This window comes from Pseudopipra pipra, chromosome 1 (genome assembly GCF_036250125.1).
Source record: "Pseudopipra pipra isolate bDixPip1 chromosome 1, bDixPip1.hap1, whole genome shotgun sequence".
Classification (NCBI taxonomy): Eukaryota; Metazoa; Chordata; class Aves; order Passeriformes; family Pipridae; genus Pseudopipra; species Pseudopipra pipra.
In genome coordinates, this window is record NC_087549.1 from 131,542,945 (window position 1) to 131,566,601 (window position 23,657).

Consider the following 23,657-nt stretch of genomic DNA (forward strand, 5'->3'; position numbering starts at 1 on the left):
GTATCAATTTCATGACAGCATAACAAGAAGTATTCTCAATTCTGACAATTTTAAAATATGCATGCAAAGAAAATGCTTGAATAAAGAGACTAAGGCTTAAATACCAACAATTCATATTTCTATTTTACTCAGAATACATTGCAAAAGTCTGGTGCAAGGTCTAGTGGCCAAGTGTCAAGCAATTTCCATACTGCAGGATAGTGAACAACAATATTAATAAATCCATGTCATAATTAAAAAAAAATTCCTAATTACTTATACATTAGTGAATCTATAAGACAGAATTTGGTATCATATTCATTGTCACAGGTAGAATTTGTTAATAACAACATAACAAGGAAATACATTTCTAACTAACCGCAAATGAAAAATATATTTTTAAAATTAATTTCTAATCTTTAAGTGTCATCTTATGTAGGGAAAAAATAATTCCTACCTGACCCTTACTATTATTCTGATCAAATAAAAACCACTGTGTAACTTTGCATTACTTGCTCATTATAATCTCTTCTTCACAGTTCCGCTTCCACTCATTGGAAAAAATATGGTAATCCAAGCTAAACCAATATGAACTAAGCAGTTCTGAGTCTCAGCCATCACTATTTGAGTACTTAATATAAGGTTAAAATGAACCATACAGATTAAATTAGCCTCTTTAAAATTAAATGTTTTTCTTGTATTGGCACAAATTACTGGACTACCTGCAGTAAAATTTAATTGTTGTGCTTGCAGGTTGTTAGACCAGATGGTCAGGGCCCACTATCTTTAATAAAGAAATTACCTCTATCACTCGTATTTAAAGTGTCATTAAGATGTAGGAATTTTTCAGCTCTCAAGAAGGTTTTGGCTTGTAATCACAATTTCTTAAACAATCCCCAGCTTTCAATGATCACAAAATACTGTGTACAGTAAACAACCTACAAGGATTCTGTGGCCACCACTCTCTCTGCCAAACCATACAGTGAATTGCCAGATGTCAAAACTACGAGATGACTGAGATGTGGGCTTGGCACCTTCTCTTTTCTCTCTTCAGCAGCTGTGAGAGTTCCTGAAGGATCAGCAGAGACCTCCTAAAAACAAAGAATTAAACAAATTAAACCCCACAAAACCAGCAAGGATGGCTCCAGCTGAGCAGTTTCAGATGCCAGATAAGATGAAGGAATGTTTCAAATTTTAAGGTGTAATTTAAATCAAGCCTGAATCTAAAGATAACCATAGAGTATTCTATTTGAACAGTATAATGTTCAAATGGGTGAAAAAAAATCATATAATATAGATCAGTATCTAAGGAAAAAATAAAAATAAGAAAAGAAGGCAGAGAACAAACTTCTCACTACACCTTAACACCCAAACAGGCTTTAGCCCAATTGCCTTTTGCAAAACTGACTTCTCACCCTTGCAGATAGTATCCGCAATCTTACAGCAACCAAATTAGAAGTCATATCAAAGGAATGTTACTTATGCATGGGCTTTACTGCTTATGTGAGCTGTGGCTAATGTAAGTAACATACAATTGATGTACTCAATCAAGCTACCATTCCACAAAAACTTCTATTCTGAAGACATCTTGATGGCAGAAAACCAGAAAATACTCACAGCAAGGGAACAGTAACTGTAGTAAGAAACAGGTTACACCATTGCCCTGTTGCAAAATTAAAGAAAAAAAATAGGGAAAACCTCCATCTGTACATTTGAGGAATGTATGTACAAGTTACAGCTAGGAGAGGAATCACAGAAGGAAGAAATTCCCAGAGCTATCACATTGGTCTAAGTGGGTGTATAAATGGACACCCCTTGAAGCTTGGCTACTTCCTAAAACCGCAGGAGGACATGGAAACATAAACGTAGGTCTGGCTTTGGATTAATTACTCATATCATGCTTACACACAGGCTATAAAAAGGTGAGAAATGCTACAAAGTAAAGGTAATATAAACCCCAGAACAGATAAAGAAAGTAGGCATGACATGGCACTGATTCAGTAAGTAAGAGCCTTTTATGTCTCTGGGGATAGAAACTCTGTGGCCAGACAGGTGCTACAACATATCAGCCTGTATGTTTGGAATGAAAATAAATAACAATAACACAGTGACAAAGTAGTAGTAAAAATAATTTCTTCAAAAGCAAGATCAGTGGCACAACATTTCTGTTGTAAAGCAGCACATGAACACACAACAAATGTGACAACAACAATGCTTAAACATAATATTTATGGTTGGACTCAAAAAACCAAATCAGTTTAATTCTCAAATGGCTGCAAAAAATTTGACAAAGATGAAGCCAAAAACAAGATAATGAAAAAAAAAAAGCCTTGAAGTTTGTGGATTGTTTGTTTGCTTGTTTCAACTGGAGATAGAAATAAAATGAGAGGAAATTGCAGTGAAGTAACTAAAGAAGGAGGAAGAAAAATAGGCTCAAGCTGACCACAACAGTCACCATGAGTTTCTTCCAGGCTTCACAGCAGAGAACAACTGTGAGAAGTGACCTGAAATAGAATCATTGCTATTCACACAGTTTTTTTCAGACACTTTTGCCTAAGGAGAAGAGGAGAGCAATGAGCACCAGAAACATCAATGGAACTTAGTGGTAGTGTAACTCATTCTGTATGTCAAGATTGAGACAAGGAGGAATATGCATTGAAGCCAAGAGAAAAGGTACTGCACAGATGATCAGGTGAAAAGTGGAAAACCAACAGGGAGGTTATTCTGATAGCAAAATATCTGACAGACCTATTGTGGTTATACTGCAGCAATTAAAGGTAGGACAGGTGAAAATTGATTATGTCAAAATGTGTAAGCACTTGGTGAAAATTAAATGAGCAGAAAGATCAACACTTTGCTGCCATAGACAAAGCAGCACCAGAATGTGTTTACTGCTTGGATGAAAGCCAAGCCAAAAAATGACATTAAGAATATAAAACAACTGAGAAGATAATAATGTCCAAGCTGTTAAAATGGTTTGAGGTGTGGAAGAACAAAAATTCACAAGTTTCACTTTAACTATCTTGGATTTTAGTTGACAGTTTCCTCCTGTGGTGTGGCAGGCCAAGGCAACAGGGAGGTAGATTTGCTAAATCAGAAAGGCTCTTTCAGTTTTGCATCTTCCAAAGACATCAAACACAATGATAAAAACAGGCTACAGCAGATGGAACAATGCACAGACTGGGAACGCACAGTTCTCTCTAACAAGGATGAGGAAAGTATCCTCAGATTTTTAAAAAATTTTGTAATAAGGTTACAGAAGCAAAAAGCTGATAAAGCAGGGAGCCTTGATGGATCCCCACAGAAATTCTGACATTAAAAACAAGGACTGCTGACTGAACAATACCATCAACACAACTATTTGTAGCGTTAAGAGATCTCACAGAAATAGATTGCTGAGCAGAAGATAGAACTTCTAAAAGAAGCTTATGGCAAATGCTATTAGATACAGTTGCACTGAGCACAGGAATGATTATAAAGGCTAGCCACAATGCTATGTTATTTGCAAAATGAATATTCATTGCTCTGATCTGTATTCACATTCAGTCAGATAAATTTGCAATTAAACTGGCCAAATGCTTCACAATACAATGAAGTTTGCATTCTGCTGAGTCTATCAGAATGGATAAGCAAGTCAAAAGGTCTGGATATCTGCCAAACCTCACGTAATCTCTTTCAGGCAGCTCTAAGATACCTACTGAGCACATCCACAAGTATTCTGCACTTGGGCAGTGACATCCGATCATCTAGGCATAACAGTCAATTATCTAAAAATATTAACTGAGCCAAAGACACCACTAATAAACTATTAAAATTCTCTCTTTATGTGCCCTTTTTCTTTTTTCACTTCATTCCATTCTCTAAAAACCCAAACCAACCCAAACAAACAAACAAACAAAAAAGGGAGAAGCTTTGAAATGTTTACACAGAACAAAGAGAAACAAACACGCAGACCACTCTGTTCTCAGGAGAGACAGAAAGTCACAAAGCAGGGGGAAGAGTATCAGTGGTAAAGATATCAGCAGCTTTCTTTCTCTCAGACTAATTACAAATTATGTAAAAAACAAATATTTTGAAGGTTTAATTTTGTATTTATCACACTTCACAGTTGTCTGCCACTTTGGAGACATTTTAAACACGTTTTTTCTTCCTGCCTGCTTCTCATGAAGGTAAATATCCTATTAATCTTTTAAATGCCAAAATCGTGTTGCATCTGAAGACACAAAATGTACATGAGAACTGGCTCAGTCAAAGACACGCTAGGATTCAACTAAGGAGCCAAACTCTGGTTCAAATACACTGGCCAAACACAGCATGAGCATTTATTCTCCTAATTTGTTGTAAAAAGCAGGCACTGCAAAAGTAAAAAGGAAGCCCAGGGAAACAGCCGATGTGCCAATCCCCAAAAAAATCAGAAGATCACTCTGAAAGGGCCTCAGTGATGCATGTGGTTTTTCCTCCTGCCTTCATTAACAGAAATGATCAAATGACTGAAAGCAGCAATACAGTGGCAAAACATACAGGCTAGAACAGGAAAAAAGGCTACAGACTACTTAAAGAGATCGGATGTTTTTCAGTGTACCAGACTTTTTAAAGTTAACCCTTCCAGTAATTCAGAAAATCTGCAAGACAATGTCTGTTGCCAGTGACTCCTTTGGAGTACCATAGCAAACAGGTAAAGTCCTGTAAACCAAAAGTGAGTGCCAAGCCCAAGGGGAGGAGGAGGAGAAGGAGGGAAGTATAAGCCAGGACATTAAACAGCAGCCAACCAAATTTTAATTTCAAGAAATGTCAAGTTACAGAGAACATATTGTAGTACCCAGTATCAAGCATGCACAGAGCAATATCAGAGCAGAACAAACTTGCTTAGCTTTTCCTTGGATCAAACTAGCAGGTCTTGCTGATTGAGCAGAACTCTGATATATCTAAGACATATCACAGCCCACACAACATCCTTGTAAGCAAACTTGGCAAAAGAGATTTTATAAAATAACTTCAAGGTATACATGGAACTGATGCAAACTACAAGATGCTCTTCTCCTTCCTTGACAAACAGGAAGAAACCCGAAATGTCAAAAAAAAAAAAAATAAAATTCATTAAAGGCACCAAAATTATCTGAACAATAACTACATGAACTGTAGCAGGTGCAGCAGGACAGGTTAACCAGGATTGCACACAGAAACTTTACAGCTGGTCTTATCCATTTAATTTTCTCTAGTCTAGTCTAATTTCCTCATACCATCATAGGAAAAGAACTGTTTTCTAATGCTACACACGACTGGCATACACAACTAGCAATTATTTATAAAAATGGTTTTGCTACAAAGGTCTGAAAATATCAGCATAAAGAAGTGTTAAAAGAAGCTTACGAAACTGCTTTACCTGTTTAAGGGTTGCTAATAACACTAGCATGAGTGACAGTGTGTGCTTCGGGAAGTATCTTTATGAGATATGCATATTTGAATTAAATTCCATCTGGAACATGTTTTTACAAAAGAAAGGCATGTATTAGCAAAGATCAGGTATCAAATGAATAGAAGCATGATATTGTTTAATTGCTGGGTATTTTTACTTTAGCATTTAATTGTTTACTCCGAAGAAGAAATTTTAAATGAACAAGAAGGAAAAAAAGACCTGTAAGGAACAAGCATCTCCTTCAATCTCTTCCTCCAAAAAGTGTCATGTGTAATACAAGAACATTTTCATTTCAGTAGTTTGGCTGAACCCAGTAGCAAATTTCTGTTAAGCCTTTCATCTTAGTGGGAAGAGAAGACTATGAATTAATTACCTTAATCAGAAGTATAAACTAAGTTAATTATGTAAGTCAAAAATTTCACATGCAATTTGCAAGAGAGACATTTTTACGAGGCCTGATTTCATCATGAGAAAAGAAGTATGTATTTATTTCAGTTATCCAAAAGAACTTATAACCAAAATGACTGATTATCTGCCAATTATGGTGGGGATAGTTGACAGTTAATTACAATCATCCACTTCCATTAACTTTTAACAAAAACCAGTAAACTCCACAACCCGTCTCCAGCACACAAAGTTCTGCAGATGACACTAACAACCAATAAATTCTTCAAAACTGTGCTTCTTCTGACCTAATACTTTTGCATAAGACTTTAGTTTTAGAATTGTTTTAATATATACACATACAATAGCAAAAATTTTAGTTTTGATTTTGCAATACCTCTTTATGCTACCGGAAGGATCTCAGTCTTAAAGGACTAAGTGGTGTTTGAAAGGCATGGACAAACCTATACTATCTGAAAAGGCTCTGGAGTGGAACGGTCTACAGCAGCTCTGACGTACCAACACTGTTACCAAGAACTTGATGTGTGCTGATGGACAAGGAAGAGCAGAAAGCAGACTAACCCCAAATGTTTATACAAAACAGGGTAGCTCTATCGTATATAAAACTGTAATTGATAGTTTCTGTAATATCATGAGCACAAATTACAAGAAAATAAAGTGATCAAAGAAAGTGTAACTTCTTATTGTATTCAAAAGCTGTCTTAAAACAGCTCAACTAACTCCAAGTAGTTGCTTAATATACAAGAATTTTTTTCATAAGAAATGTACTGAAAGCAACAAATCAGGTTATTTTCCTCCCTTTTGAGCTTACACTTACACATCCACAATTGTTCTTCAAACAATGCTAAAAATGATAGGCAAGGTCAATTGTAAAAGCACATTGCTTTCAAGGTAAAAGTACTTTTTGAATATGATGTAAATGTGTTAAGGTTTAAAAATGGTACTTTACAATACTCCTACTATGTTTTCAGTTGCAAGATGAGTATTTTCTTGCTGAGGGGCATGAAGCCTACCAAGCAGGTAATATTGACTCAATTTTTAGGAAAGTAAAGCAAACACAAACAATGTAAACTACTACAATGATCACTACTCTACAGACTTTAAGAAAGCATATCATTAAAAACCAAACAACAAACCATCTTGAGAAACCTTTACAGCACAAGAGCCATGCTGCAACAGAACCTCAAGCTTCCCAACACATACAGTGCACGCATTAAGCATCAGCCCCAGGGCTGAGTTGATCAGCATTGACTCACGGCAGGCATGAGGTTCTGACTTCTAGAGTGTGGATCCTCCATGCTCTTTGTCACAAAACAAGCATGTCCCAAACCTTAGTTGGGTCAGTCCCACTGACTTCAGTAGAAGAGTATAAAGTATAAAAGAAAACAATGTTTGTGCAGAAACTTCTGGGATCTTTGCATTTCTTTTATTTTTTAGTGTTCAAAGTTAAATGGAAGGCTTTTTGCATAAAAAAATTACCAGAAGTTAAAAAGTTTATATATTTGTGTGACCCAATGCAACAAAGCCTCTATCAGGAATCACTGTGTGCTGACAGACAACCGAGGAGTCATTAACTACATTCTAAAAAAAATAAACATCAAATGAGACACCACAGAAAAGCACACCCACTGCCACAGCCTTGGGAACCTGAACCACTACCTTACAAAAAAACACGTAAGACAATCTGGTCTGCTCACACACATTTTTACTGCAGCACTTTCTTATACAAAGAAAGTTTTTCAGCAGGAGCTGCCACTGGTTCCCAGGTGCTCAGCTGTAACTATGTGGACAATTGCACTCCTCTGGAACTGTTTTGAGTGCCCAGGAAGGAGAGTCTGAAGTGACTAAAATAAGATGGCTCAGAGACCGCCCAAAGAGAGACCAAGCAATTGCCAAAACCTAGAAAGCTTATTCAATTAAATAAGCTAGAAAACTTCACTAAATTATTTCAGTCTACTTTGGTAATACAGCCAAGTAAACAAAAAAAGCTGTAAGAAGAACTCTAAATGAATAAATGTGAGGAAGCAAAACAGCTGCAGAAGTCCTAGCATAATTTCAAAGTGCTTGTCATGTCAGAACTTTCTTTTGTGTACACAGAGTTTTCTTCCTTTGACAAGCAATTCATACAACATCTTAAACATTGTCATTATACACCTTATGGAAAGCTTTTTCAAAGAGAGGAAGGGAAAAAAAAACCACAAATTGCGTTTCCTCTTTTTTTCTTCATTTTTTTTTTTCTTTTAAGCAGCAGGAGACTAAGCAAGGATTAAAAAAATTGCAGAAATTATCTTCAGCCAAGCAAACCTCACCAAGAATCAGAAATACCACTTCACTGAAGACCTTAGTTATGACCTTTAGGAGCTGAATCCTATGCTAGGCACTGCCATGTCAAGTGAAAAATTCCACAGCAAGATTCTCCAGAGCTTGCCTTTGAAATGAAAAAACATACATAACAGGGTGTATGTCCACACTAAGTAATGCAGGACTGTGCTGTGACATTTTAGCAAATGTTTGTTTCCAGAACTGGGACTAATGTAAAGAACTGTACCATTCCACAACATCAAAGGGTCAAAGCCAAAATGGGCGGGAAAGTCAGGCATGAAGAAAATCTTACCAATCCTTATCTTATTTCCACAGATGAAAAATCTACATTTTCCTTCTCTGCACCATCAGTCTCTAACTTACTGACTCTGTCAAAAGACATATACTTTCTGGGGAAAGAGATCAAAAGCCAAAGCAAAGATAGAATATAAAATATACTGACCAACACTTATTTATATCACTAATTCCTTCCATCTACTCTTCTACACATTGCATTGAAATGCTTGTATACTTTACCACAATGATTTATTTCCTACTGCTGTAAGGCAGAGAAAATCTAAGAAACTTCATCTAAATTTCTGTTTTGCTTGGGCAAACTTCATTGCAATGAAATATTTATGAGTATTCCATGGTTATTTGCCCCCAGTATTCTCTTTTGAATGCAGCAATAACGCTCAAAGCAACTATTTACATACACAGGACATTCACAGACATCATCTAGGTAATGGCAGTATCACAAGTGCACTACATTTGGTGAAGATAAGGGTGCTGGTTGGAAATAGATAAAGTAAGGAATCAGAAGTAGAAATTTTCCTTTCAAACCACCAATTATCACAGATCACACCATTCTGATTGATGCCTTGTACCTAGCTGAGGGCTTACAGGTCTCAGTGAACAAACATGAACATCATTACTGTGTAAAAACACATTCCTGTTAGAAATGAAAAACACAAGGACCAAATGTGTGCAAGTATCTCTACACACCCCACTCAGGAACTCCAAATGAGGAGATATAGGCAACTCAGAAACAGGGACTTGTTTTGATGTATTTAGCCTAATCAAAAATCACATCTTAGTGAGGCTGAAAGGATAGCACCTCTTCATCCCTTTTTCACTCTTCTCTTTCTGTGTTTTCTTTTTAATACATCCTGCCGATATGAATGAGTAGAGTGCTTTTAGAGTGCTATTTCTGGAGGATTGAAATTATTAACTCTGAAGCTGCTGCAGAGCAGAAATCCATATGAAACCCATTTTGTACTATCTGTGCAAGGGCCTGACTATGAAGTTCAGATACACATATTATGGGCAGTACAATGTAGTCAAACAAATTTTTGAAAGTCATACTGTTCTCTTACCTCTCAGAAATGAAACTGGACCCTAAACTATTTTGAAACAAATACTCAAAGTGCTTTTATTTTTTATACTTCTGAGTTAGCCTACAAGTATTTCTTTAAGGTAAAGTAGGTTACACACAGAAAACTCCTTACAGAAAACTGTACGCTGCCAGAACAATTCCACATAATTTACTATAAGAAAGCAAATAAAGGCAGTTTTGCTAATTGGTAGGCCCCTTTTATTTATTTTTAACTAAACCTGTTTTATTTACTTATCAAAAGAAATTTCAGATCATACTTAAACCAGTATCTTCAATAGCAGGGCAGAGATTAGAAAGAGCCATAATTGGACAAAACTTCATTATTAGTATATTTGTAAAAGTTTGAAATCAGAAGCATGTCTTCCTCATAAATCAAAAAGTGAAAAATTTCCATTTATAGTATAAGACCAGCATAAGTTCATAAGATATTAACAAATCTCATAGAATGCCTTTAAGTCAATAGGAGTTAGATAAGATTTCTTTCCCCTTTAAAATCATACCTTGAACTTAGCCATTAATTTCAATTGACAGTAACATTATCTGTTACAGGACTGTTAATGACTGAGGAAGAAAAAGAACTGCTCTTATTTTACTCCTAGAAACTTTGGGGGTTTTTTGTTTTGGGGTTTTTTTTTTTTTGTTTGGTTTGGTTTGGTTTGTTTGCTTGTTTGTTTGGTTTTTTTGTTTGGATTTTTTGGTTTGGTTTGGTTTTTTATTTTATTTTTATTTAACTGCTAAAAAAATTCAAGTCTGTAAAGTACTGTCAGGAACCACCACTACAGAGTAAGTTTAAAGAATGGATTCCATAGCTTGTCATTTTTCCATAATCTTTAACTGATTTGTCTGCAAGTTCTTCTGAGAATTAATTTTTCTCTCTTAATACACTGCCTTTGAGAAGAATATTAAGATGAGTAGCCTTTGTCTGTTTTTTAAAGGCCTAGTCTTATTAGTTATCTTATGCTCCCTCTACTGACTCAATAAGAAATGGCCCCAAAACCCTTTAAGACACTTCTCTGAGAGAACAGTTTAGGATTTGATATAATATTTCAAGGAATTAAAAAGGCATAAAGTATATTTCTGTGGAGTGTCAAATCTTTGTGAAAGTCAGACTAGAGCATCTGTTTTCTACTTCTTTCTAAGGCAGAAGCCTTAGAAAATAAAATGTTCCTGTAGCATTAACTACTATACAACCCAGTTATCATATCCCTAGGAAATTTATTCATAATGTTTGAAGGCATTTATATTTTGGTGGAAAAAGAGAACTTTAAATTTCCATTTCTGGTGTAGTTCTTATCAATATTTCTCTATAAACTCTGCTGCTCAGTTGAATCCACAAAATCTACCTAAAGTCTCCTTTACTATCCTCCTGTGAAAGACAGTAATCTACTACCAGTGTGACAGAGCACTGCATTTAGTTTTCACATTTTGAAAATAAGTCATGAAGTGACCAATGAGACACAATGTAAAAAATATATCAGGGAAAGTTCCCCAAAATTAAGAAACTACTTAATGAAGGACTTTGTATACTACCTCTGCTATCTTGAAAGACAAACAATCTTTAGGATGGTTTACTGTTTTGCTATTCTTTCACCTAAGAAAAATGAGTCATCTATTGTGTTGGTTTGGTTTTCTTTTTATAAAACCTCTCTTAATAAGGATAATACTGATTGTCTCTCTTTATTACATGAACTGTAATAGAAGATTTAAATACAGAATTTCACTGTTACATCTAGCAAAAGCTATTAAATTAGTTTTGCTGTGTATTAGAAACAAGTCATTTCATACAATAATGATCTCTATATCATGAAACCAAGCCTTTCTCATTACAGACACTGACGTGAAAAAAGGAAAAAATCCAAAAGCCAAGATGAAATATAATTCCTAAATTTTGTACAGAGACCTCTATTCCACTGAGCATTAACAAAATACAGGTACTTACCAGATCAATCAGACTCTCCTGGATTCTGTTCAGTGTGGTGCGTAATCTGCTGCTACTGAGGCCCAGCCCTGTTAATTCAAACTGGAAGAAATACATTCTATATAAGTTGGGAAAGGAAAACTCATTGGTTTAAATTTTACAGTTATACAGCAAAACTGAAGTTTGCAAAGACTATCTACAATTTACTTACATTAAAGTTTTAGCACATAATCACAACCATACAAAATGAAAAGAAAATCAACAGAGCTCATGGCACTCAACATTGCACTGGTGTGAGGACCGACATAACTATCTTTCATGAAGATGACAGCTTATCATTCATGTCAATAAAACAACCAGTATCCTTTACTATTATAATACTGCATTTGGCTGCAGGACTCTACGTTTTCTCATTTGGGCAATGAGCCCAGACGGTGCAGCACAATGTCCCCTCAGAGACTTGCACGCACACCCCACCCAAGCCAAATGGTCTTCACTCTAGCTATAAAATCTCATTTAATTACCCATCATGTATCTTGCATATGTAGAAATTATAACCATTGATCTTTATAAAAGAGTCATTATCACTTAATGCTTATAAAGATCTACCTGAGAAACATGCCATCTTCATGTTAGTGGCTCAGGAGTATATGGTGCAGAGGCTCAGCTGGGATAAATCAATATAGCTACACTACTTTCCTGCTAAGTGCAATGAATTATACCAGCTGAGGGTCTGATTTGACATGCAGAACTATTGTAACTACTTATCTTCTACTTTTAATTAAAAAGAAAACCAATAAACTAAAAACCAGTGAAGGTGGAAATGGACATCTAAGAAACACACATTTAAGTCAACAATCTTGAAGGATTTGAATACAGTTCTGGTATGTGATTCACACCAAAAGGCAATTTACTGAACAATATTTAGAGCTCTGTTGTGCACTGTATTATCAGACTTTCTTCAATGGGCTGAATCAGGGAAGCCAAGTGTTTGAGTTCAAGTCCTCTCCTCTGCTTCTTTAAAAGACAAACCAGTATAATTTAGGTCCTCATTTACTGAATCTAAGTTTCTGACTTAAGATGTCCATCTGCCCCAATTCTCCTACCTATTAAATGAAAATTTACGTCTGAGCTGAATTCCCACTGAAAGTACACTCTGATGAAATCTAGAACCTGATCTAGGAGACATAATCACTATCTTGATGTCCACATTTGATAAACTGATAAATAGAAATGTTCATGCCTTTGTTTTTCTGCGAGTAAGATTTTTACTAAAATAATTTGTATTTTTCTTCAAATTTTTACTGTAGGAGCATCAGTTCTGAATTGCCTTTGATTTTGCAGGTATGTGACTGAAAAAGCAAATAACATTTTTCCCTTACAGAAACACATCCTTTATTCTTAACGTTATATAGTTGTTGTTCAGGAAGTGGGCATAAGGACTGCAAATTCAAGGCTGACTATTCTCTCTGTCAGGGTAAGAACAAACGGAAAAAAACCCCTACTTAAAAGAAAAATATACATGTATTAAAAATCTATTTGCAAGTTTCAGCCATTAAAATTTTATTTTAAGAAATTTGCAGCATGAAAACTACACATCATGCAATCTACCGCTAATTCTTTCTTTCTCTACCTTTTGATTGCTAACTTTCAATAGCTATCAGTAACTTTTACTTATTTCTTAATATAATTATAATATATAATTATATAATTAATATATAATGATATATTTCTTTCTAAAAAAGGGTAATTTCATATTTGAAACATATCTGAATAAAAAAGAATGTAAAAACAAACTTAAATTTCCATGGAACACTACATATTAAGTAGCGTTTTACTAGTTAAAACAGATTTATCAGGCAGCCTGAAGTCAGAATCATGTACCCATATGTATGAGTGGCCAAAAAACCAAGAAGCAAACAAAAAATATCAAAAAATAATTGTTGCTCAGAATTTTTCCACACAGACAGAACCTCATGGCTTAACACAGAACGTGTCACTCATCAGTACATCTGATTTGCTTCATAGAAGTTTTTACTAGTTCTATATGCAAAATGATAGGTATTTAAATTCCACAGGTTGATGACCTAGTAAGGCTAGTAAGCAGAGCATTAGACAATTTGCAGAATAATTCTACTCATCACCAATTTTACATAACTCCCTTCAGTTATAAAAAAAATTATGTTTACAAATTGGTGTGATATCCTGTCAAAAGAAAATTAAAACTCACCTCACCTGTTTTCTGCTAAGGAAGATTATTCTGTGGTATGTTCATGAATGTCTTACACTGTAGCGAGTAGATATTAAACAGAGCCAATTTCTTTTAATTTATATTGGATTTCTCCATAATTTGAGACAAAGCAGTCTTAACTTCCATCGCACAAACAAAAAAAGTGTTGAAAGAGCAATTCTGATTACAATGATGTTTAATTTTTGACAGTGAAGAAAGCTAAATACTGACTACTTAGGATAATGGTTCTAAAGAGGTCTGGAAAGAACAATGACTCAGCATCGTGACCAGACATAGAAGTCAAAACATTAATTTTAAATCCCTGGGTTTCACTGAACTGGCAATGAACTCTGTACAATTAATCACTCTCCTTATGTGTCTACTAACTCATACATACAACATAAGCACAATATTCACAAATAATTTCAAACATTTATGCTTGAAGTTATGCCAGCGTACTCTGAGAATCCCATTTGAATTTATTTTGTAAATAAAAATAAACCAGGAATATTCTCAGTGGTCTAAATCACATACCATCACCCATCTCTACTTTCTATAGGTTTATAAACACTATGGGGAGTGAGGATATTTAAGCAGCATTACAAGAGGGTTTATTACAATCATAAACCCTTGTAAGCATTGTGTTTCCCACGGAAAATCATCTGTCAAAACAAATATTAGGCATGCTACAAAAACATCACAATTTTACCACCATCTGCTATAATGTTTACCTGCCTATCACTGTGCTGTTCTCTGTTAGAAGCACAGAGTAAGGAAGTCGGTATGGGCTTTAGAAACACAAAATGGGAGGTGCAAAAGAAACAAAACAAAACAAAAAAAGGCAACACAATGTGAATATCAGAGCAACTGACTAAGCCAACAGAAATCAATTATCTTAACAAAACAAAACCCAAACAAACAAACAAAAAACCAAACAAAAGAAAACAAAAACAACCAACCAGGAAAAAAAAATTCAAAAACCAAAATACTCTGTCTTGTAAATACAAATTGAAAGCATATTTGCCCTGCCAAATAGAACAGCTCAAAACCATTCAGAACCATATGCCAAGTCTGAAAATCCATTACAATTTGCCAACAGATGATGATGAATTTGGAACCCCTTCATATTACTACTTGTGGAGTAATTTAGGGGCCAAGAGAGGAGAAAATTGTTTTTACATGCAATTATTCATAAACACTTAAAGACAAATAGCGTGGCCAGCAGGAGCAGGGAAGTGATCCTTCCCCTGTACTCTGCATTGGTGAGGCCACACCTTGAGTATTGTGTTCAGTTCTGGGCCCCTCAGTTCAGGAAGGATATTGAGGTGCTGGAGCGGGTCCAGAGAAGAGCAACAAGGCTGGTGAAGGGACTGGAGCATAAGTCCTATGGGGAGAGGCTGAGGGAGCTGGGGTTGTTTAGCCTGGAGAAGAGGAGGCTCAGAGGTGACCTCATCACCGTCTATAACTACCTGAAGGGAAGTTCTAGCCAGGTGGGGGTTGGTCTCTTCTCTCAGGCACTCAGCAATAGGACAAGGGGACACGGGCTTAAGCTCCACCAGGGGAAATTTAAGTTGGATATCAGGAGAAAATTCTTTACAGAGAGAGTGATCAGGCATTGGAATGGGCTGCCCAGAGAGGTGGTGGATTCACCATCCCTGGAGATTTTTAAACGCAGATTGGACGTGGCACTGAGTGCCATGATCTAGTAAATGGACTGGATTTGGACCAAGGGTTGGACTCGATGATCTCGGAGGTCTTTTCCAACCCAATCGATTCTATGATTCTATGATTCTATGATAATTCAACTGAAAGTGATCTATGTTATGTAAAGACATTGCCAACAAGTACTTATTTCAACTACAAGATCACTGAAAAATGTTTTCATTAGTGCAAGTAGTTTGACAGAAGAACACTAGATCTGAAAAAGTATTTTTCAAACCTCTTAAACTTGAGTTACAATTTAACTTTCATGGTTCCCTTCTCCTCTTTTCTTTTACTATTCTTATGGAAGCCGGAGAAATACATACTGAAAAATAAATCACCTCACACTCCCTGGGCTCAAAATCACCACCATTCTTCTGCAGACTGCTCCTTTGCTACCCACTTTCTGCCACTACTTATATGTGTCTCATGGATTCTTTCCTCCCTTCTAATACTGCTGGAAAAAAGAATAGAGAATCTATCTATTCAAAACATAACATAATTAATGTCCTAGTGACAATAATGCTTTCAGTACTTATTTCCCTTATGGCTGATCTAATCAGCCTTTTCTTACTTCTACATTCAAATCCATTCTGTTGCTGCTAATTTTTTGGGGATTACACATTGGGTAGTATTTTAAGCAAAGAGATCTCCTCTGTATTTTCATTCTATGTGTACAGTGATGCTTGAAAACTAAAAATGTTTCCACCTACCGTGTCATTTCGGCCAAAAAACGTATAGACTGCATACAGATAATAATCGAAGAGCTGGGACATGAAGTGGATCACATCAAATGCAATTGGTTTCAGAATATTCATCATCTGCATGTATTTCCCTTAAAAATTAAGTACAGAAGATCAGCTTTCTCAGTATAAGCGCTACAAAGACAATTCCAAGCTCTAAAAACTCAAAACCAGCTTTACAAAGTATATTATTTAGCCTCCAATATTGATAAACAACTCAGTAAGTTCAGAGACGGGGAGGTTTAAAAACCAAGATAAAAATGACACCTAAGACATCACAAATGCCTCAAGATTTCTCAAAATGTGGACATTAATCCATATCAAAATGTCTTCTAACATTCTTGACCTTCTGGTACCAAATTCAAAATACACAACTTTCTAAATCCTCTACAAGTTTCAGCTTCATTTAGCCAAAAAATAATAGTCCCCTTAAGTAGTTTCTGGCAAGTGCTATATAGAGTCACTGAAGATTTTATGCATTAGTGTGTGTTCATATATGCATATAGGGATATTTTTCAAGCAATAGAAAAGTACAGCATAAAAATTATATGACCAGGATTGGATTTTACCGAAGAACTCTACAAATAATGTGTTTCACATCGGTTCTATAGCATTTCCTGCTCTCTCTCCCTTTTATCCTGGGGTAAGAATCCCAAGTGGTTTTAAGATGTACACTTGAGATACTTTTAGAGGGACAGACTGTGAGTAAGGGAGAATGATGGGACCTTGGCACATACAGGGAGAAGACTCTTCCTTCCTCTTCTCTGTTGTAACACATTTGACTTGAGAAAATGAAAAATTTCTTAAAATAATTAAAAAAAACCCAGCCTCAGGACTTTCATCTATATGTTATCTGAATCAAACTGATCATATGATTCGGACTCAGAAGAAATTTTTCTCTGCAGGCCTAGTTCATGGGGCCTATAGTTTTCAGTTATTTTGTTTTCCAGCACAGGGCATGGCTCTTCATCAGGTCATACAAGAAGAGGATTTAATGAAAACCCTGATACTGTAGAGCCCCCAGACTGCCTGCTGGTTACCTCAAAAATGACATCCTGCTTGCTCTTTTAGCATTTTAAAAACATAAAGAATATATAATAAGCTTTTGGTTATTATAGTAAGAGACAGTAATTTTTGAACTGTAACACAAATGCAGCCTACCCAGCATGTAGGATATAGCAGATCATTTAACAAATTGTCATATTTCAGACATGTTTTGACGTGACAGGTTGAAAAAATTACATGAGGGTGCTAAAACAATTTCTTTTTCCTGTAGTCAAAAACATTGTTTTTCAAGTTAATGTTGTGCCCATCAAAGTATTTTACTAATAGATACAGAAAATCTTGGTTTAATCACAGAAACTGGGTAACAGAGAAACAAAGTTACCTTTTAGTACTGAGGCAATGGGGAGTTACTTAAATTTTTTTAAGCAAGTAATTGGATAGGTTAGCAAAGATAACATTAATTTGACAAATACACAATACAGCTATGAACCCAGTAATATGGTAGAGCACCATATTGGTTGGTAAGAACCAACCAATAACCTGATTTTGCTACTTTCCAGATTTTTATCTAGCTCAGAAAGAATTCAATCCCTGCTTGAATGCTATGTGTCTGTATCCCTGTTTGCTAACACACACAAGCGTATATTTTGGTATTTTTGGACATTTGACACAGGTGGTAAAATTCAATACTTGGCAGTTTAGACCAAACATTAACTCTATGCATAATTATTAATGCTTTGACCCACAGTATTATGAACAAACTGAAAAGCAGACTTCAAAAATTCTATTTGCCTTCCAAAAGGAAAAACCAAATGCACAGCCCAATGTGGAAATTTTTGGATGTTTGGGAAATGATGGTACCCCAATCAAAGCAACTGTCACCTTCATCTGTGTTATGTAAATATTCTGTATTGCCACAGGCTGATTTTTTCCACTTACTCTGTGATAAACACATTTTTAAACTCGCCTGCAACCTAAACACAACATAAGAGTGATGTGTCACATTCTGGACAGTTAAGACTTCCATATATCTGTGCAGCTGGCATGAATATTGAACGTAATCTCTTGGGTAGTATCTTACACTTTTCCAAAGGGCTACACACTGTACACTGCCCAAGTATTGTCCCTATAAAAATTTTCTGATGCCAAGAACATTTCTCTATTACTACATCACTCAGCATCTTGACACAACAACTGTTCCAAGAACATTTCCTCCTAGTTGCTCCCTCTAACAGGACACTAACTTTTAATTTCTACATATTGTTACCTAATTGCACTAAAATTCCTATTTGGGGTGAAAAAGGGATATATAAGAACATTTCCAAACAGCACAAACAAATCCACACCATGATAGAACTTCCAGCAATACCTGAAACCACCACTAAACAGTTTCAGCAACTCAAAGTAGCTTGACTTTCTAGAGGCTCCCTGCTAATAGCTAAAACTGCTGAACATTTGCCAGGTTTCTTTTGAAGCACTGCTTCCAGCACTCCTTCTATCCTTAAAGATAACAAGTAGAGAGTATTCCCTAACAGACTACTCTATACAAAACTGATGCACCTCACGAATTAGCACACACAAATCTTTGCCGATGGAATGGCCAACCTGGAAAAGCAAGCTTTAAAGTAGGAAAGCTGGGGAAAAGGGGAAGTTATAGTGCCCACCCAAGCATCAAAAGAAGGTTTAAGCGGAGATACCTCCAGCAAGTACTGGCAACCAAAGACAGGACTATAAGACAGGAGCATGGGGCATCCCCTTGCACTCCCACTGGGATACTGACGCACTCATATACCACTATGAAGTGCCTGTACACCAACGCACGCAGGGCAAGGAACAAACAGGAGGAACTGGAGATCTGTGTGCAGTCACAGGGCTTTGATATCATCACAGTTACAGAGGTGTGGTGGGATAGTCTGTGTGACTGGAATGTTGTCATGATGGCCTACATGCTGTTTAGGAAAGACAGACTGGGAAAGCGCAGTGGTGGGGTTGCCACCTATATAAGGCAACACTTGGAATGTATCAAGCTCCATCCTGGGGTGGGTGATGAGCCAGTTGAGAGCTTATGGGTTAGGGTAAAAGGGCAGACTAGAAAGGGTGACACTGTTGAGGGTGTTTGCTACATGATGCCTGATCAGGAGGAGAAAGTGGATGAAGTCTTTTAATAGACAGGCCCTGTTTCTCATGGGGGACTTCAACCATCCCAACATCTGCTGGAAGAACAAAACATCAAAGCACAAACAGTCCAGGAGCTTTCTGGAAAGCATTCACAACTTCCTGACACAGATGGTGGAAGATACCAATGAAGAATGGTGTGTGGCTCAACCTTATACTAATGAACAAGGAAGGCCTCGGAGGTGTGAAGAGCAGGTGCAGCCTTGGCTACAGTGACCATGAGATTGTGGAGTACAGTATCTTGTATGGAGGAAGCAGGGCAGCAAGTAAGGTCACAACCCTGGACTTCAGGAAAGCTAACTTCAATCCCTTCAGGGATCTTCTTGGAAAGAATCCCATGGGAATAATTAACCATTAGTTCAAGTAATGTGTTTGATGCCCCTATTGTACTATAAACTAGCAGCTCGTTCTTTGGCAAAACAATAGGCAAGTACACCTTGTACACCCGCCAGCTGTACAAGGTCATTACAGATGGACTGATAATACAACAGAGACACAATGCAGCGAGATGTCATTCAAAGTATTGCACATTATTTTGGTAAGACTCTAACAAAAGTAGAAAAACAACTGGTAAGAAAGCAGGAGATTTAAGTTTCTGGCAGATAAATACAGAGGATGCTAAAAAGCTTAGTACATTCTGTTTAGCAAATCAGAGAGTGAGAAGAAATAGGATTGCTTTCTGTAAAACCAGCAGCACAGTATGCCCTGAAGAACAAGACAATCTGTTAAACATAAAAAGTTCTTTTGGCATAAGATCGAGTGGGTAGAAAGTAAGTGGATAATTTTTTTCTTTTTTTTTTTTTTAACCATTAAGTTGTTAAGGTTTCGGAATACAATTCCTATTAGACAGAGTGGTGGGAAGAGAAGTATTTTTAAGCCGGAGCTCAAAACATGCACATTTACAGGCAGTAGTAAATGACACAACTTCCTACAAGGGGCTGCAGGGGGTCATTTTCCAATTCCATGTTTCTAATAGTGGTATTATCAGTCATTACAAAAACAATATGAAACACCCCAAATAGCAGAAAAAAATTGAAAATTAATCATAATTCCAGAAGGAGAAAAAAAGTGTATATATGAGCTTTGAAAATTACGTTTAATTTTGGGTTATGAACAGAATCCACAAATAGAAAGACTCCTTATGTAAAACTGGAAAACCAGAACTACAGCTCCACCTACTCACACCCTGTTAGGGCAGGGGCAGAGGCTGGGGTTTGCATGAAAGTGCTATGAGTGGTTTCCAGATTCGATTCTAAATTTTCTTAGATTAGAAAGGAGCAAACAAATCTCTTCAACGTAACTCACAAACCAACGCCAGAAAAGTTACAACAGAATAATCTCAAATCTCATTTCACCTCTATATTGTAAATGCTCAAGGTAAAAAAAGGTTTCAGCAAACCTGCAAAAAACGTTTAGTAAATTAATTCCTGATTGACATGCTGCCCCCAAAGACAGCAAAAGGTACTAATCAAGTGTTGGAGTAGCCTTTTTTAAAAGAGCTTACTCTGAAATACAATAATCATTTTCAAGCACATAAATATTGAAGACAAAGTTCATTAATGCAACACATACAGAATTCCTCTCTCTTCTGCCTAACCTGATAAATGTAGGTAGTTACTTCTATGAATAAAATGAAAGTCAGTAGCTACTGTACAATTATCTAGCTAATCAAATGGAAGGCATGAACACAAAAAATCAATTCCATTAGACCTAGATTGGAGGCAAGTGTTTTCATAGAAAATGTGGCTAGAAAAGGACTGAAGAAGTGGCCTAGTGCAACCTCCTGCTCAGAGCAGGTGTAAGGAAATGAGGTTGCTCTGCAGCCTTTCCAGTCATGTCTTGATCACATCCAAGGACAGAGATTCCTTGAACTCCCTAAGGATTAATGGGATGCATTTCAATTACTGAAATTATAGTACGGGTGAGTTTTTTTCTTCTAGTTGTTTACCACATAGTAAAAATAGTTACTCTGGATGTGAGAATTTGTGTAATGAAAGAGGAGAAAAACCTAGTCTGTAAATTCTTACTTCTGCAACAATTCTACTTTAAGACAAAGCATTTAATAAGACACATCAGCAACACAAGCATTCATCTTTTTGCTTGCTATCTCCACTCTTTTTACACATTCAATATGTTAGACAAATAATCCACCATTATAAGTTAAAAATCAATATATGCATGCAGATTAACTTTCAAAATGAAGTAACCCATAAGATAGAAGCAAATTTGTCTATTTAAATAAAAAATACTTGTTTAGTGATTTATTCCTATTTTATTAACATTTTCAAAGAGTAGAAAAGGAGCCCAACTAGGTATATTTTTAAGGTCTTAAGTTTCATTCAACATATTTGCTGTAATAGGTACGTTTGCACAAAAATCAAAAACACTTACAAAAAACTACAATTGTTCTACATACCAACAAGCCGTATTACATTCAGGGTAGTGTTTGTTAGAATAGGTGCGTTCACTTTATTGAGGTTGTAATCTGATCTCTTTCTGCTCCTCAGAGTTTCTCGAGAAACACTTTAAAGAAAACAAAATACACCAAATGTGACAATATTTGAGGACATACAAATGAAATTTAGTAGAAAATACATTATTCCTCCCCTCTTCTTTCACATGACAGTATGTCTTCCGGTGAAGCATTTTATTTATGCCAAAGCATAACTGGGTTAGGATTCTAACATTTAAGAGAGAAGCCTGACCTAATTTACACAGAATTGTACTTGAGAAAGGAATTTCTTGGACTGGTAGTCCAAGGCTTCAGTTATACAGGCCTCTGCCTTGCCCCACCAACCGTTTTAATCACTCTGACTCAAGACAACAGTTCATGAAGTAAAAAAAAGAAAACAACACAAGCCACAACAAAACAGGGGCAGATTAGTCAGCTACAGATGAAAATTACTATCTGGAAATGGAATTAATTTTGAGGAAGATGAAGTTAAAAAAAGTCACTGAATTTTTCATGAAGTCTAGTCCTGCAAGTGGCAGGGAGTCGGACTCAATGATACTTATGGATCCTTTACAATTCCAGATATTCTATTTTCCTATAAGAGAAACCTTCTGCCAGCTGCCATAGCTCAAAACAATATTATTCCAAAAATTCAGAATGCTTGAATTTCACAGCACAAACATAAGGACAGTAAATATTGTTTGTTCCAATTAAGGAATTTTTAAATATATCTCCATCAATTCTTTGAAATTAAGTAGTTTACATGACGTATCTTATGGATTCATTTAACAATATTTTATCCTGAGGAGTTATTCTGTAAAAAACCCATTACTCTGCTTTGACATAATTGATAGCATTTTGGTTCTCCTGCAATCCCTACATAAAAATAATGTTATCCTGCCTTACAAAGTCTGAATAGACATCTAAGTTGTACAGTGTACTAGACAAAAATTTCTATTTCAGATCCTTTTAAAGGCTACAGAGTTGGCTTTTGTTTATATTAATAGATACTAAATTTTTATTATATTCATCAAAATAGAATATGTATATTCATTCATATATGTGTGTGTATATATATTCTCAAAGAAAAAGATAATTTAAAATTCCAAAGGACTGTCTTTAAGCTATGGAAGAATCTCATTTTTTTTCTTCCTCTGTAGAAGTTTACTGTTCTGCAAAAGCAGAAGCCCAAAACTCAAGCCATTTGTCTGCAAACAACTGATTTTGACACAACAGAAATTATACATATGCACAACAGCTGCTATAGAAGAACCTTCAGTTAACATCTAGTCCTTGCTAATCAGTATTCCATGACCTGCTTCAGAGAGCCTTTGTCCTCTTTCAAAATGTTGCTTTTTGCAGCTTCTCTCTGCAATAATGATGAGCAGTTTTATGTTCCTCCCCATTCTGGAGATCTAAGTGCTGAGACCTTCTAACTGTGCAGGCAGCATAAAGATTATTTAATTATTATTCCACTGTTGTAGATTATAGAAAGTGAACTACTTAGAGTACTGAGATGAAAAGCATGTAAATTAGACCAAGGACTCACAGAGCCTACTTACCTTTTTATCGGGGCATCTCCTGTCTGCTCATCCACATAATCTCTTTTCAACTCTTCAGGAACATCACTGTCACTATCATACTCTTGATATGCACCTTTTTCTTGTTCATCTGATTCATACTGTTCAAAACAAACAAACAAACAAACAAATAAATAAATATACTAACATATCTCTTATAATAATATCACTCGTAATGTGGCACTTTGGTAATTTCTTGTCTTTTACCTTGATCATAATACAAATAATTTTGCTGGTTGAAAGGCTGCTGACAATGTTCATTAAAAATGCAACAAGCAAATTATACAAAGCCATTTTTAAGTGCATTTCTATTTTCAGATCTTGATTGAGTAAATATCTGCATCATCCTATTTCTC

The 23,657-nt window shown here is 35.9% G+C and overlaps 1 protein-coding gene across 2 annotated transcripts in view; it reads right to left on the bottom strand.

Moving 5' to 3' along the window:
• VPS50 (VPS50 subunit of EARP/GARPII complex) overlaps positions 1–23,657 on the bottom strand; it is an 82,018-nt gene that overhangs the window by 8,017 nt on the left and 50,344 nt on the right. Inside the window, exons 19-24 of one of the 2 annotated variants that reach the window (XM_064677525.1) lie at positions 23,284–23,402; positions 21,686–21,792; positions 16,060–16,181; positions 14,377–14,433; positions 11,437–11,517; positions 922–1,070 (exon numbers count right to left, since the gene is read on the bottom strand). In XM_064677525.1, the coding sequence (XP_064533595.1) occupies positions 922–1,070; positions 11,437–11,517; positions 14,377–14,433; positions 16,060–16,181; positions 21,686–21,792; positions 23,284–23,402 (635 nt within the window). The remainder of the gene's footprint in view (positions 1–921; positions 1,071–11,436; positions 11,518–14,376; positions 14,434–16,059; positions 16,182–21,685; positions 21,793–23,283; positions 23,403–23,657) is intronic. The other variant, XM_064677534.1, reaches the window with a different exon arrangement.